Source organism: Podarcis filfolensis, assembly GCF_964270895.1.
Source record: "Podarcis filfolensis genome assembly, chromosome: 13".
Classification (NCBI taxonomy): Eukaryota; Metazoa; Chordata; class Lepidosauria; order Squamata; family Lacertidae; genus Podarcis; species Podarcis filfolensis.
Genome location: NC_139615.1, coordinates 16,442,206 through 16,456,357, shown reverse-complemented (window position 1 = coordinate 16,456,357; position 14,152 = coordinate 16,442,206). Strand labels below are relative to the sequence as shown.

General features: G+C 45.3%; 1 protein-coding gene and 1 long non-coding RNA gene across 5 annotated transcripts in view; one reads left to right on the top strand and one right to left on the bottom strand.

The window, feature by feature from the left end:
* Nucleotides 1-83: 83 nt before the first annotated feature.
* LOC310747575 lies at nucleotides 84-9,419 on the bottom strand. 3 transcript variants are annotated; one of them, XR_014540940.1, is made up of 4 exons: nucleotides 4,225-4,436; nucleotides 3,889-4,054; nucleotides 2,330-2,399; nucleotides 84-1,198 (listed from the first exon to the last, which is right to left on the bottom strand). It is a non-coding gene; the product is annotated as an uncharacterized lncRNA (long non-coding RNA). The 3 variants fall into 3 exon arrangements; XR_014540939.1 differs by lacking the exons at nucleotides 3,889-4,054; nucleotides 4,225-4,436 and adding an exon at nucleotides 8,495-9,419; XR_014540941.1 differs by lacking the exons at nucleotides 3,889-4,054; nucleotides 4,225-4,436 and having other exon boundaries at nucleotides 84-661; nucleotides 826-1,198; nucleotides 2,330-2,507.
* LOC310747563 (sacsin-like) overlaps nucleotides 7,394-14,152 on the top strand; it is a 21,949-nt gene continuing 15,190 nt past the window's right edge. The window contains exons 1-4 of one of the 2 annotated variants that reach the window (XM_083582044.1): nucleotides 7,394-7,619; nucleotides 11,019-11,049; nucleotides 12,956-13,043; nucleotides 13,591-13,702. In XM_083582044.1, coding sequence (XP_083438170.1) covers nucleotides 11,027-11,049; nucleotides 12,956-13,043; nucleotides 13,591-13,702 — 223 coding nt within the window. In that variant the 5' untranslated portion in view covers nucleotides 7,394-7,619; nucleotides 11,019-11,026. Of the gene's footprint in view, nucleotides 7,620-10,891; nucleotides 11,050-12,955; nucleotides 13,044-13,590; nucleotides 13,703-14,152 lie in introns of those variants that run through there. The other variant, XM_083582045.1, reaches the window with a different exon arrangement.

Sequence of the window (14,152 nt, the reverse complement as noted above, 5' to 3'; positions counted from 1 at the left end):
CCCCTAACCCTAACCCCCAGATGTTGCGCCCGGTGCGGCCGGCCCCCCCTGCACCCCCCACGCTACGCCACTGGCGATAAGTTTATCTCCTGATCTCATAACAGTAGGTCCATGTGAAGCTGGATGTTGGAAGATTCGGGGCAAACAAAAGGCTAGCTTAGTCAGCAGAGCCTGAGGCTCTTAATCTCAGGGTTGTGGGTTTCAGCCCCGCATCAGGGAAGAGACTCCTGCATCACAGGGGGTTACACAAGATGACCCTCACGGTCCCTTGCAACTCTAGGATTCTATGATACTTCTTGAACAAAGCATACCATAGTTAAACTTTGGCATTCACTCCCACAGGAGAACACCAAACTGGATGGCTTTAAAAGTGAGTCGGACAAATCCATGGAGGAGCATGCTATTAGTGGCTAATGTTCTACAATCAGGCTCTGCTTCCCTGCTTCCCACAGGCATCTGGTTGGTCACCGCGAGTACAGGATGCTGGGTTGCCATATACCCTCTTTTTCCAGGACAGGTCCTCTTTTTCATGATGAGAGTTGCTATAGAGATCCATAGTTAAAAGTAAAGGTGAAGGGTAAAGGGACCCCTGACCATTAGGTCCAGTCGTGACTGAGGGTTGCGTTCATCTTGCTTTATTGGCCGAGGGAGCCGGCTACAGCTTCTGGGTCATGTGGCCAGCATGACTAAGCCACTTCTGTTGAACCAGAGCAGTGCATGGAAACACTGTTTACCTTCCCGCCAGAGCGGTACCTATTTATCTACTTGTACTTTGACGTGCTTTCGAACTGCTAGGTTGGCAGGAGCAGGGACCAAGCAATGGACCCCATTGCGGGGATTTTAACCGCCGACCGTCATCGGCAAGTCCTAGGCTCTGTGGTTTAACCCACAGCGCCACCCGTGTCCCTCAAATAGTTAAAAGTAGATGTCGGCAAATATGTCCTCTTTTTTTCTCTTCAAAGTATGGCAACCCAAAGACCCTTTGGCTCGATCCATAAGCAGGGCTCTTCTTTATGGCCTCTCGAAATATCAGTTGCCAGGGAGCAGAAATGGGGAGAGGGCTTTTGTGCTTATGTTCTATAGGCATCTGGTTGGCGGCTGTGAGGAGGCTGTATTAAATGGCCATTTGGTCTGATCCAGCAGGGCTTCTTCTTCATTCTGTCTGTTGGGCAGTTGTTACAGGAACAAAGACATGCTTCTGTTAAAAAAGAAAGAAAAAAGTAGCACCTTAGCCTGCTGTTTGCTACAGAAAACATTTGGTGGGAGGAATTAAAATAGCTATTCAAATTATTCAGTACTGAAATATCAACACTTCCCAGTGGGGCAGCAGAATATGTTGCTGCAAAACAGCAATGAGTCTTGTGGTACCTAGAAGACCAACACATTTATTGTGGCATAAGCTTTCATGGACTAGAACCCACGTCACCAGATGTATGACATGTAAGCCTCACTTAAACTTCTCTCTCTTTCTCTCTCTTTCTCACACACACACACACATGTAAGGGGGGTGGGGAGAGAAAGAGTTATAAGCAGTGGGATTAAAGGGAATTGTTCAATTCTACAATTCTATGACTTCATTCAGTGGACTTATGCAATGCTGAAACAAAGTGAGGAAGAAGGCACAGCCTTACGGAATCTCACAAAACATGCATTGTGGGCCTCAGCAGAAAGTTCCTCCAGCACCAGCTTCTGGGAAACAGTCTTTCAGCAAGTAGGATGAGAACGACTGTAGCAAAGTTGCTTCAGCTCCCATCCTGAACAGTCAGGCTAGAGAAAGCTACTGTGGTTGTGATTCTGAAATCTGCAGAGAGGCTTAAGAAAACTGACTGGATCACAGTTGTCTGCATGTCTTCTCCCAGTGCTGGTCATTCAGCAGGGTGATGAAGGTGTTTTTTAGCATGGAACCTAGTCTCGAACCCAGATTAAAATGGATCTAGATCAGGGCAGCAAACCCACAACCTGCCTAAATATTTTATTTTAGTTCCCTCTCCACATTTTCAAAAATATATATTGCTGTCTGCTTCCTTGCTTTGATACTGTGACACCAAACATTTTTTCTGGCGCTCCAAGAACCCCCATTTGTCTATTAATATAAAAAACTTAATAATGTTTCTTCTACCTTACTGCTTCACTGAGATGCCAAACATTTTCTGAGACCCCCTAATTTGTCCATTTTAAAAATGCTTTTAATTTATTTTTAGATGTCTGCTTTAAAACTGACTACTCCTGCATTCCCCTTGATACAATTGTTATGTGAAAATGTTTTCGTGGTCCCCAAGTCCCCCTATGTGCCCTCTTAAAAAATGTCTGGAGTAGTACAGCTGCTTACCCCTTCAGCACTTTCTCTCCCCTTGAGGCTTGTGCTGTGATCCTCACCACTCTGTTGCCCTTTTTGCTGCCTGTTACAAAAGGGAAAGAGGAAAAATAGGGATGGGAATGTTAAGTCACCTGCAAACACCTGCCACTTGCCGCCTCCTCCTCCTCCTCCTCTCTCTTCTCTTGTGGTAGCAGTAGCAGCAGAGTCATAGACTCATGCTGTGGGTGGGTGCTGTGTGTGTGTGTGCGCGCGCACCCCCCCATTCCAGTCATTTTCTTCCAATAACAATACCATATTGGACAAGCAGTGTCTCCATCCCTTTCCCCCAAGATGCCTAGTGCAACCTAGCTCATTAGTGCAAATGGGGCACAGCTCCACCAACCTGATTCTGTCCTCAAGCAGCCCCCACCTGCCTGCCTACCTGCAGACGCTCCAAGTGTCCCGATTTTCCAGGGGCATCCCTAATTTTGAGAAGCCATCCCAGTTCCTGATTTGAGAGCCAGTGTGGTGTAGTAGTTAAGAGCGGTAGTCTCGTAATCTGGGGAACCAGGTTCGCGTCTCCGCTCCTCCACATGCAGCTGCTGGGTGACCTTGGGCTAGTCACACTTCTTTGACGTCTCTCAGCCCCACTCACCTCACAGAGTGTTTGTTGTGGGGGAGGAAGGGAAAGGAGAATGTTAGCCGCTTTGGGACTCCTTTGGGTAGTGATAAAGCGGGATATCAAATCCAAACTCTTCTTCTTCTTCTTGATTCTGGAATGTCTTGCTTTTCTTCAGGCTGTCCCTATTTTTATTGGAGAAATGTTGGAGGGTATGGTAGGATGTCCCTATTTTCACTGGAGAAATGTTGGATGATATGGAGTTATCCGACTCCCAAGCCATCTGAAGGCAATCCAGTATAGGGAAGTTTTGTAATGTTTAATGTTTTCTTATGTTTTTATACAGTATATATTGGAAGCTGCCCAGAGTGCTGGGGCAACCCATTAAGATGTGTGGTGTATAAATAGTCAAATTATCATGGTGGAATGGGACGTCCCTATTTTCATCAGAGAAATGTTGGAGGGTATGCATTTGCTTAAAATCCAGGCCAGGTTGCAGCAACTTCCCGATAGCTTCCTCCACATCCTTAGTCTCAGTGTCCTTCCCTTCTTTCCCCCCATGTTGCTTCATAGGCTGCAAACCTCTTGGGGTCAGGGACAGGTCATTTTCTTCTCTATTATGTGTCGGCACACAGATAATAAAATTGGAAAGGGCCTCAAAGGTCTCTAGTCAACCCCCCTGCCAATGCAGGAAATCCAGCACTTCAGTACTGCTAACACGGCAGATTGACTTCACCCTCAGAGGCACACTCCATTGTCTGTTGAGACAGTCAGATGCCAACCAGTATTACAGTGCCTGCGCCAGAGTTAACCCATTATTTACAACACTCAGGTGGGAACATAAAGACATGGCTCAGTGGTAAGGCAACTGCTTTACAAGTACTTGTAGAAGGTCCCAAGTTCAATCCCTGGCTTCTCCAGCTAGAAAGAAAGACCCTCTGTTTAAGAAGGAGGGCAAAGGGCCCTATCTTACACATCCTGGCTGGGGCCAGTAGCCCAGCTGGTTCCCCTCCCGTCTCATGTCTTGCCTATTTCCACCGATGAAGCAAGACTGCAGCACTATTGGTTTCTGTTCTTCGACTTGCAAGCTGAGAAATGAAACTTTCACTTCTGCAGAAAAAAATGCATGTGGACTTAACCTTTGCACAGTGGCGTAGCGTGGGGGGTGCGGGGGGGGGGGGCCGGCCGCACCGGGCGCAACATCTGGGGTTAGGGCAAATCCACGGGTTAGGGGGCGCAAATCCACGGGTTAGGGGGTGCAAATTACTTGCCTTGCCCCGGGTGCTGACAACCCACGCTACGCCACTGCCTTTGCAGCAGTTTCCTTTAACACTAGAAAGATGAGAAACTAAGTTCTGTGAGGGTCTTGGGCATGTCCCATTTAATTTGCATAGCACACATCCATAGTCCTCAAAAAACACCAATCCTGATGCTCCCCCCTATAAATTTGGGATTACCTGATATCATGGGTGCAGCCAGGCCTTTTGTTGGGGGGGGGGCAGGTCTCTTGTTGTGGGGACAGAATCTCTCTTTTTTTTTTTTTTGTAGTGTAGATATATATTTTTTTTTTATAAAATTTTTATTAGATTTTAAACACATAATAAAAGACAATACAAGACAATACATAGACAAACAAACATATAAACACGTATACTTTCTTAACATTTTTTCCTTGACCTTCTTTCGGCGACTTCCCCATACCTCCCCTTTCTGCATCCCTGTTATCAATCTTTTCAGCATCCCCTAATTTCCATATAAGACTTTCTTTAGATCTTGTTTCTCATATCCAATGTGGGGACAGAATCTCAGTCACCTATTTATTTATTTTTATTGGGAGGGACAGCTCCCCCCCTCCCGCGTATGCCCATGCCTGATATGATGATAATCTGATATTTTGGGGGAACATCAGGCTCCTAAACACTCCACTCGGGGTATGTGAACCAATTGTCATTTTCTGCTTTTCTTTTTTCCATGCCTGCACACTCCTCAAAGCTTTCATTTCTGTTTTGGCTGTGCTTCTAAATATTTCTGATGTGCTCGGGAAGGGAGGAATATCCCCCACTTTTTATCTCTCCTGGTTTGCTCAAAACCATGGAACTGCGAATTCACAATTGCCAAACTGTGGGCTTTTGCACACTTCTTGGTGGGGAGGCATCGTTAAAAACAAAACACCAAGTTGCAGGCCCAGCAATCTGCACCTGTCCGTACTTAATAGCCATAACAGAACCAACAGATTAGAAGGCAGAGACTAAAGGAAAGATCAGAGTTGCTTCTCATATGATAGCCATCTTGAACTACCTTAAGGGCTGTCACGTGGAGCAAGCTTGTTTTCTCCTGCTCTGGAGGGTAGAACTCGAACCAATGGCTTCAAGTTACAAGAAAGGAGATTCTAACTAAACACCAGGAAGAGCCTTCTGACAGTAAGAGCTGTTCAACAGTGGAACAGTCTCCCTCGAGAGGTTGTGGACTCTCCTTACTTGGAGATTTTTAAGCAGAAGTTGGGTGGCCCTCTGTCATGGATGCTTTAGCTGAGCTTCCTGCATTGCCAGGGGTTGGACTCATTGACCCTTGGGGTTTGTTAAGACTGCTGGAAATTGTAGTTCGTAAGGGGTAACTGGATATGGAATAACTGATTGGTTCCAAATTGGGAAAGGAGTACAACAAGGCTGTATATTGTCTCCCTGCTTATTTAAATTATATGCAGAATTCATCATGCAAAAGGCTGGGCTGGATGAACCCCAAGCCAGAATTAAGATCGCCGGAAGAAATACCAACAACCTCAGATATGCAGATGATACAACCTTGATGGCAGAAAGTGAGGAGGAATTAAAGAACCTTTTAATGAGGGTGAAAGAGGAGAGCACAAAATATGGTCTGAAGCTCAACATCAAAAAAATGAAGATCATGGCCACTGGGCCCATAACCTCCTGGCAAATAGAAGGGGAAGAAATGGAGGCAGTGAGAGATTTTACTTTCTTGGGCTCCATGATCACAGCAGTCACGAAATTAAAAGATGCCTGCTTATTGGGAGAAAAGCAATGACAAACCTAGACAGCATCTTAAAAAGCAGAGACATCACCTTGCCGACAAAGGTCTGTATAGTTAAAGCTATGGTTTTCCCAGTAGTGATGTATGGAAGTGAGAGCTGGACCATAAAGAAGGCTGATCACTGAAGAATTGACGCTTTTGAATTCTGGTGCTGGAGGAGACTCTTGAGAGTCCCATGGACTGCAAGAAGATCAAACCTATCCATTCTGAAGGAAATCAGCCCTGAGTGCTCACTGGAAGGACAGATCGTGAAGCTGAGGCTCCAATACTTTGGCCACCTCATGAGAAGAGAAGACTCCCTGGAAAAGACCCTGGTGTTGGGAAAGATGGAGGGTGCAAGGAGAAGGGGACAACAGAGGACAAGGTGGTTGGACAGTGTTCTTGAAGCTACCAGCATGACTTTGACCAAACTGCGGGAGGCAGTGGAAGACAGGAGTGCCTGGCGTGCTCTGGCCCATGCAGTCACAAAGAGTCGGACACGACTGAACGACTAAACAACAACAAAAGGGGTAAGCAACAATTCCCAGGATTCTAGGAGAGGGAGTGTGCTTTAAATGAATGGTTCCATACCAAAGTTTAAGGACTGCTTGCTTGTACTACTTTCAAATCATCTTTATTGATTTTCAGATGTACGCCCAATCATCTCCATTGATTTTCAGACATGCATCCAAACATCTATCGACCAACTCAAATGGCACAACAGAAATAAACAAGTGAAATACAGATCCAAACAGAAAAGGCATCAGTACGCCTCATATTATCTGCTATGATAGCGAGTATCAGACCCAGTGGGTTGGTTGTGCTTCTTTGGAAGAGAACAGGGGTACATGAGAATCAGTATTAAGAGTTGGTAGAGACCTCAAAGTCCACCCTACTGCAGACAGCTTTACACCACTTTTAACAGTTATTGCGTCCCCTAATCCTGGGAACTATATTTTTCCTCTTCCAGAGCTACAATTTCCAGCACCTCTTACAAACTATAGTTCCCAGGATTCTTTGTGGGGGAAGGCGTATGATTTCAGTGCACCGTATGTGCCAAAGTAACCCAAAGACTTGGGCTACAATCCTAACACCACCTTGTCTGGCAGTAAGCTCTGTTGAATTCAGTGGGACTTCCTTGTGAGAGCTGCCGCTATAGTTACTACGCACTTTCGCTGAGGCAGCGGGGGAGGCATTTCCATATCTGTCTCGCTGGAGCCAGCCGTAACTTAGGGATCGTAGATCACAAGGATCCTAGAATCGAAGAGTCGGAAGGGACCTCAAAGGGTCATCTAGCCCAACCCCCTTGCAAGACAGGAATCCTGCCAACTACAGCTGTCTCTGGGTGGGCTCGATCTTGGCCACTCCCGTCTGTAGTGTATCAGATACCGACTCTTCCACCTCACCGTCTTTGCCCCACATCCCCCTCTAAAAGTGCCCGCCCCACTCCTCAGCTCGGAGACATTCCCCGCCTCTTTCCCAAACGGAGCGAAATCGCTTTCGGTTTCCATTTCGCCGGAATCGAAAGCGACTGGCATCTTTAAAGCGCAGCAGCCGCTGCTTCCCCCGCCCTCCGCCTTGAGGCTAGGTAGGGCGGCGGACCTCTTTTGCTCTTATGTCCTCGTCGGCCGGGAAGCTGCGCGGGGATCTTCGCACCTGCATCTTCCAAGAGACGCGGTGAGTAATAACAGACCGCAGGTGATGGGGACCGATTCAACAGGACTCCTGGGCTCCTTGGGAGGAGTAACGGGGTTTAAACAGGCTTAGAAGAAGTACGAGCGTCTCTGGAAACACAGCGAAATGCTCTGATCCTAAACACATTTGCTTAGTTAATACAGACACTTCTAGCCCACCTTTCCGTCAAAGAGCGCAAGGTGCCCCGTTCGCATTTTATCCTCCCAACAGCCCTGGGAAGTAGGCTAGGCTGAGAGATTGGCGTCTGTGAGCCATCGCTTTTGAGGTTTTCCTCACCTAGCAAATTCCCCGCAGAAGCAAAAAGCTAATACTTCAGGCGGGGGAGAAAAATATATAGCTCGGCCTTGTTCCTATCGCTCTAATTTCTACTTGCAGGGAACTTGCCTTTTCTTTTTATAAAACTTAGGAGGGGAAGTTAAAACGTCGACTTGCCTTGACGTTTAGCCTTGTCGACTAAAATGGTGCAGTGCTGGGCTCTTAGACCTCATTCTCCTAGTGTAGACTTGGCTTATAGTGTGACTGTGCAGTAGAAATACAAATATGGCTGTATTCTAAATGGTACTGCGTGAAATTACCACGGTTTTGCATTCTGGGGAACCTCCTGCGTCTAGTTGGCCTGGCTCGCAGGCATTCAAAAGGCGAGACTTACCCTACTGTCTGGATGCAGTGATAATCAGGGAAGACCTTGTCACTTGAATGAATTTTGTTTCCCTGCATATAGCAGTTAAAAGAAAGGCTGAAGAATGTGAGGTGGCAAGTGAGCAGCCCCACTGTTCTGGTACCCAAGCAATTCCTATAAAACTGCAGTTGGGAATCTACAAATGTAAACCCCTCCCCTTTGCTTTCTTGACACTCACCCCAGACACCATCTGGGCTCTGCATCCTCCTCCATTGTTTTTGGCTGGCTCGGAACCTGTCCTTGAACATTTTTGATAATGCCTTTTGTTTGCATAGATAAATAAGTTTGTGACCATCTAGAAACCTCTAGCGTTGAGTTTGCTGGGATGTTTCCTTCTTGATGAGGGTAAGAGGCACACCCATTTCTTTGTCCACTTTTTGCTTCTTGCCATGCCCACCACAGGCATGTGATGCCCAGAATGTGGTCTTTGGGCTGGAAAAAAGGTTTCAGTCGGAGCACATCCTCTCTTATCAACCCTTGGCAGGAAACAAAAAAAATCTCTCCGGAAATAATGATTCTGCAATAGTTGTAACGGATCATGTGCTTCCATTGTGTTCTGGCTCTGCAAATGTGTTGTTTGTTGTGTGTTTGGCTGTCTTGATGGCTGACAAGGAGTGAACCAAATAACCTCAGTGGCCTGTGATGACCAGGGGATGTGTCTCTTCCCCTTACGTGTTTGTGATCCATTCTTCCAAAGTGCTCCCCTTAAAATTAGGGGAGCTGAACAAGTTTGCAGTTGGGTCTGTAGTTTGAAATGATGCAGGGATATTTGATAAATTATTAGTAGGGTCCACTCTGCTAGGTTATGCAAAATGCAGCTGGACTGAGAAACACGAGAAAAAACAGGAATATTAGGAGGTGAACAGTGGAAAGTCTTGGGAGGAAAGTTCCCATACGATAATACTTCAGTATAATTTAGGGAAACATCACTTTAAAATATGCAGAAGTGATTTTTAACACCTTTTAGGTTGTAACAATTAAAAAAAAATGTAAAAAGTTTTGTTTGAGAGGCTGTTGGAGAGTTGGATCTTATATGTGGTGGGATTGTATGTTGCCAAATTTTGGAAAAAGATTTTTAATGAAACCTCAGCAGTAATTGTCGGGGGGGCAGGGAAGGGATCCCCAAAGCACCTGAACTGGTTCTGTTATTACAGGGGAAAATCAGAAAAGCTTACATACCGTAAACAAGTTCTTGGTGGAGCTCCAAGAATCTCAGTGGCGAGATTTGGAGGGGGAGGGACTTACAAGAGTTAAACACAGCAAAATAGTACAACACAGCATGGGAAATCATGTTAATTGACGTATTGCTAAGGGTACGTTTGGCCGAGGTAAAAAAAAAAAGACATTTTTGGTGGCCTTTTATTACGTACACAAGAAAGGTGGTGTGAAACCTATGCCATTGGTCTTTAGAAATATCTGGATTATGTAACCTTTATTTGTTCAAAGGCAACATACTCTCAGGAAAAGAACAGTGCAGGCTTGATTCTTTGTATACACTGTCTAGTTTATTTTTTGTAAGTTTATTTTTTTTGTAATCTTTGGAACATGTTTGGTGTCAAAGGTTTTAATTTAATAAACAGTAACTATAATAAGTAGTAAAAAGGTTGTATGCCTGCATAAGAAAATGAATAGAAGATGAACTGTCACAGGACAAGAACTGGGAGTTGGCAAGAGTTTAAGGAACTTGGTAAGGGTGCTGAGAGCTGTTAGGAGACCCCTGTTCCCTTCACAGAGCTACGGATCTCAAGAGTGATTTAACGATAAATCCCTCTTCCCAGAGAACTCTGGCAATTGTCTTCCCGTGAGGGGAATTAGAGGTTCCTAACAACCTTCAGCACCCTTACCAGGTACAGTTTCCAGGAATCTTTGGGGGAAGCTATGACTGTTAAAATGGTATAATAGTGGTTTAAATGTATATCTAGCAAAACAGTGGTTTAAATAAATATTGGCCACCTTTCCTGTCCACCTCATAGAATTGTTGCACAGTCTGTTGGCTACAAAAGCACGTTCCAGATCACAGTCAATCTTAAGTAAGCTTACGTAAGCTCACTTAAGTAAGTGAGTTGGCCTCAATGGCTTAAAAGGACTTACATAATTTTAAAATGTGTTGTGGGGGGTTATTGGGTTTTGTTTTGATTTTGATTATGTACTTTGTGTTTTTATATTGTGATTTTATCCTGTGAACTGCCCTGAGACCTGCAGGTACAGAGCGGCATACAAATTTTATAAGTTACAGTAATAATAATTTAGTAAACGTGTTTTAGATCAGAAGCAGAGGACAGAGAAAGATGCCACACTGCTTGTGGCAGGCTTGGACTGTTTGCTTTTGCCTTTGGTAACTGAAATCACATCCTTACCATACATTTAAAGCACCTGGTTTTCCCCAAAGAATCATGGGAACTGTAGTTTCTTCCTCACATAAGCTACAGTTTCCAGCACACATAACAAACTGCAGCCTGGCAGGGTTTTCTATTGTTCCAAAATCCCTTTGATGAGAGATGACTGGTGGGGGGGGGGAGTGTTTGTAACATCATGGTAAGAGATACCTCTTGTCTGTTTTGTTAAAAAATGTCCATTTACAGAAGGAACAATAGTTTATGAGCTCTTTTTTTGTTCAGTGGGGACCAATGTGCAAATCGTATTGTTGAGATTATACACTCCATTTTCCCCCCTATTCTGCATTTTTCTTCTCACTTTTGCAGGTATCAACATGTCTCAGGGGCAGAAGAAGAGGTAAGAAATGGTGTGTGTGTGTATCCATGGGATTTCTCATGGACAAAAAAATGCCAGTAAGACTGTGCTGGATGTGCTGATCATAGAACTGTAGAGTTGAAAGGGACCTAAAGGGTCATCTAGTCCAACCCCCTGCCATGCAGGGATCTCAGCTAAGACATCCATGACAGGTGGTCGGCCAACCTCTGATTAAAAACCTCCAAGGAAGGAGAGTCCACAATCTCCCGAGGGAGACTGTTCCAATGTCAAACAGCTCTTACCACCAGAGAGTTCTTTCTGATGTTTAGTCAGAACCAAATCTATCTGGGATCTGATAACACCTTGCTTAAAACATTGCTGATTCTTCCTCCAAGGAGCTCAGAGTTAGACCGAGTGTGTGAAGAACTGGCCCAAGGTCACCCAGTGAGCTCTGTGGCTCTGAGGGTTAGGCTGTGGGCAGCAGACTGGGGTGAGAGCTTGTAGTGAGAACCAAAAGTTAAATGAGGATGCAGGATGAAGAAGCAAGTTAGGAGCAAAAGGCTACAGACCTCTGGGTATAGGGCAGTACAGTGGTATCTCGGGTTACATACGTTTCAGGTTACATACGCTTCAGGTTACAGACTCTGCTAACCGAGAAATAGTACCTCGGGTTAAGAACTTTGCTTCAGATAAGATATAAGGATTTGTTAGAAAAGAAAACCCCAAGATGGTTGTCACCAATGGAAGCGAAGGCACAGAAAAAACTCAATATGGAGGCCAAATGGCCGAAATATTGGGAAATTTTGGAACAAGACGGTGACAGAATAAAACTGCAGAGCTTTGAAAAATTGAAAAATAAAGTGTGAGATTGGCTCCATTATTACCAAATAATGGAGGCATACAATTTGGACAAAAAAGTTGGTTTCCAGGTGGAGAAATCAGAATTGGAAACAGAATTGTTAGATTCAAAAATTAAGAATTTGTCAAGAATGTATAACTTGCTGTTGAAATGGAACATTCAGGATGAAACGGTAAAATCAGCTATGATTAAATGGGCCCAAGATGTTGGACATAACATAATGATGGCTGACTGGGAACAGTTATGGACCACAGGTATGAAATTTACGGCATGTAATGCCTTAAGAGAAAATTTAATGAAAAGGATTTATAGATGGTACATGACACCAGTCAAGTTTGCAAAAATTTACCATCTGCCCGATAATAAATGTTGGAAATGTAATGAGACTGAAGGTACATTCTTTCACCTTTGGTGGACATGCCCAAGGATTAAGACATTCTGGGAGATGATTTATAATGAAATGAAAAAGGTATTTAAATATACCTTCCTGAGGAAACCAGAGGCCTTTCTCCTGGGCATGGTCGGCCAATTGGTGCCAAAGAAGGATAGAACTTCCTTTATGTATGCAACAACAGCAGCAAGAATTCTCATCGCGAAGTATTGGAAGACACAAGATTTACCCACCCGGGAAGAATGGCAGATGCACTCCCAAGCCTCCTTCGAGCTGTCAAAATGAAGGGGGAAGGGGGGAAGGCCGCTGGCAAGGCGGCGCAGCTCTGCCCCTTCCCCTGACGGCTTGGGATATGCTTGGGAGTCGTGGGCGGGCAGTGTGCCGAACATCAACCCCCTCAGTGATGACACCCGGGGTGGACCGCCCCCACCGGCCCCCCTTCCTCCACCCCTGGACTCTCAGGCCAAAAAAAATGCCCTACTCCAGACTGAAATCTAGGAGTGGCTGGTGTGGACAACCCCTCTTGATACACCATTGCTACAGTTTACTTGGGCAGTGCAAGGGTTGGGCAGGTCAGCAGTGAGGTCAAGGTTGCCCAGGTGCACCACCCCACCCCACAGCCTGGTCCTGTTTAGATTGAAGTCTCTCTGTTTCTATTCATATACTCTAACTACTGTAACCGTCTGCCTTTCTTTCAGAAAGGGCTTTCGACAAAAATCACCTCCTGTCCTCAAATACTTGCAGGGTATCCTCCGCAAGTACCCAGATGGGGGTCAGATCTTAAAAGTAAGTTTTTTAAGCATTGGGCCTGGGCTTTTTGCATTTGCCGTTTTTGAGAGCGAAGCCATTTCACATGGATTGCATTTTAAGTAGGGCTTGACCAACTTGCATGTTCACAGAGAGGAGGCAATCAAACACCCGGATTTGGGGGGAAGAGAAGTAAGACTGCAAGTTTAGAGCAAGAAGCTGTTCTGGAGCGCAGGCCCAAAGGACGGCTTGTGAGAGTGGTTGGGTGCAGGGGTACCAAAGAAGGATGTCAAAAACATCAGAATGGCCAGTTCTAGTGCAATATTAAAGAAGGTGCAGATTTGCAGCAAAGAAGCCTGCCAAGTCTCCCAGCCTTTATAGATGTGGGACAGACACAGCAGCAAGGAGACGGCTTGCCCTCCCTTTTCTAAATAGGTAAAGTTTGAACGGGGTGATATTGACGACCCCTGTAAATGTCTAGCAGTTTATGGAATGTGGGACTGGCATCCATGTAGCAATTTCCAGAGTCTGTCTGTGTTGACCCCTGGCATTTATTCCTACTCTCATTCTCTTCTTCTTCCTGAAGGAGCTGATCCAAAATGCAGATGATGCGGGGGCTGAAGAGGTGATCTTGCTCTACGATGCACGGAGCTTTGGAACACAGAGCCTTTTCTCAGAGGGGCTGGCAAGCACCCAAGGTATGGATTAGACAGCTCCCAATGGTGGGTGCTCTGGGGGCCCCAGCAAAGAAATCACAATGTATCCTATAGGGAGGAGGTTGGCTGGATGAAATTCATAATTTTTCAGGGATGCTTTTGAGGGCCAAAGGCTTCCTTTTTAGCAGTCAGTAACCAAGGCTCCTCTAAGTTCTTCTTATACAGGTGTAACTCGAAAAATCAGAATGTTGGGGAAAAGTTCATTTATTTCAGTAATGCAACTTAAAAGGTGAAACTAATATATGAGATAGACTCATGACATGCAAGGAAAGTTGCCATGATGTAGTGTCCTTCCAGGTGCCTTGTGGGAGGGAAATACGGCTGGCCACTGTACAGTAGTTTCCCACATTCTCATTTCTGTGCTACAATATCCATTTTGGGATAGATGGAAAACACTGGCCATATATGCTCTCACAGTGACTGTTAAAGTCG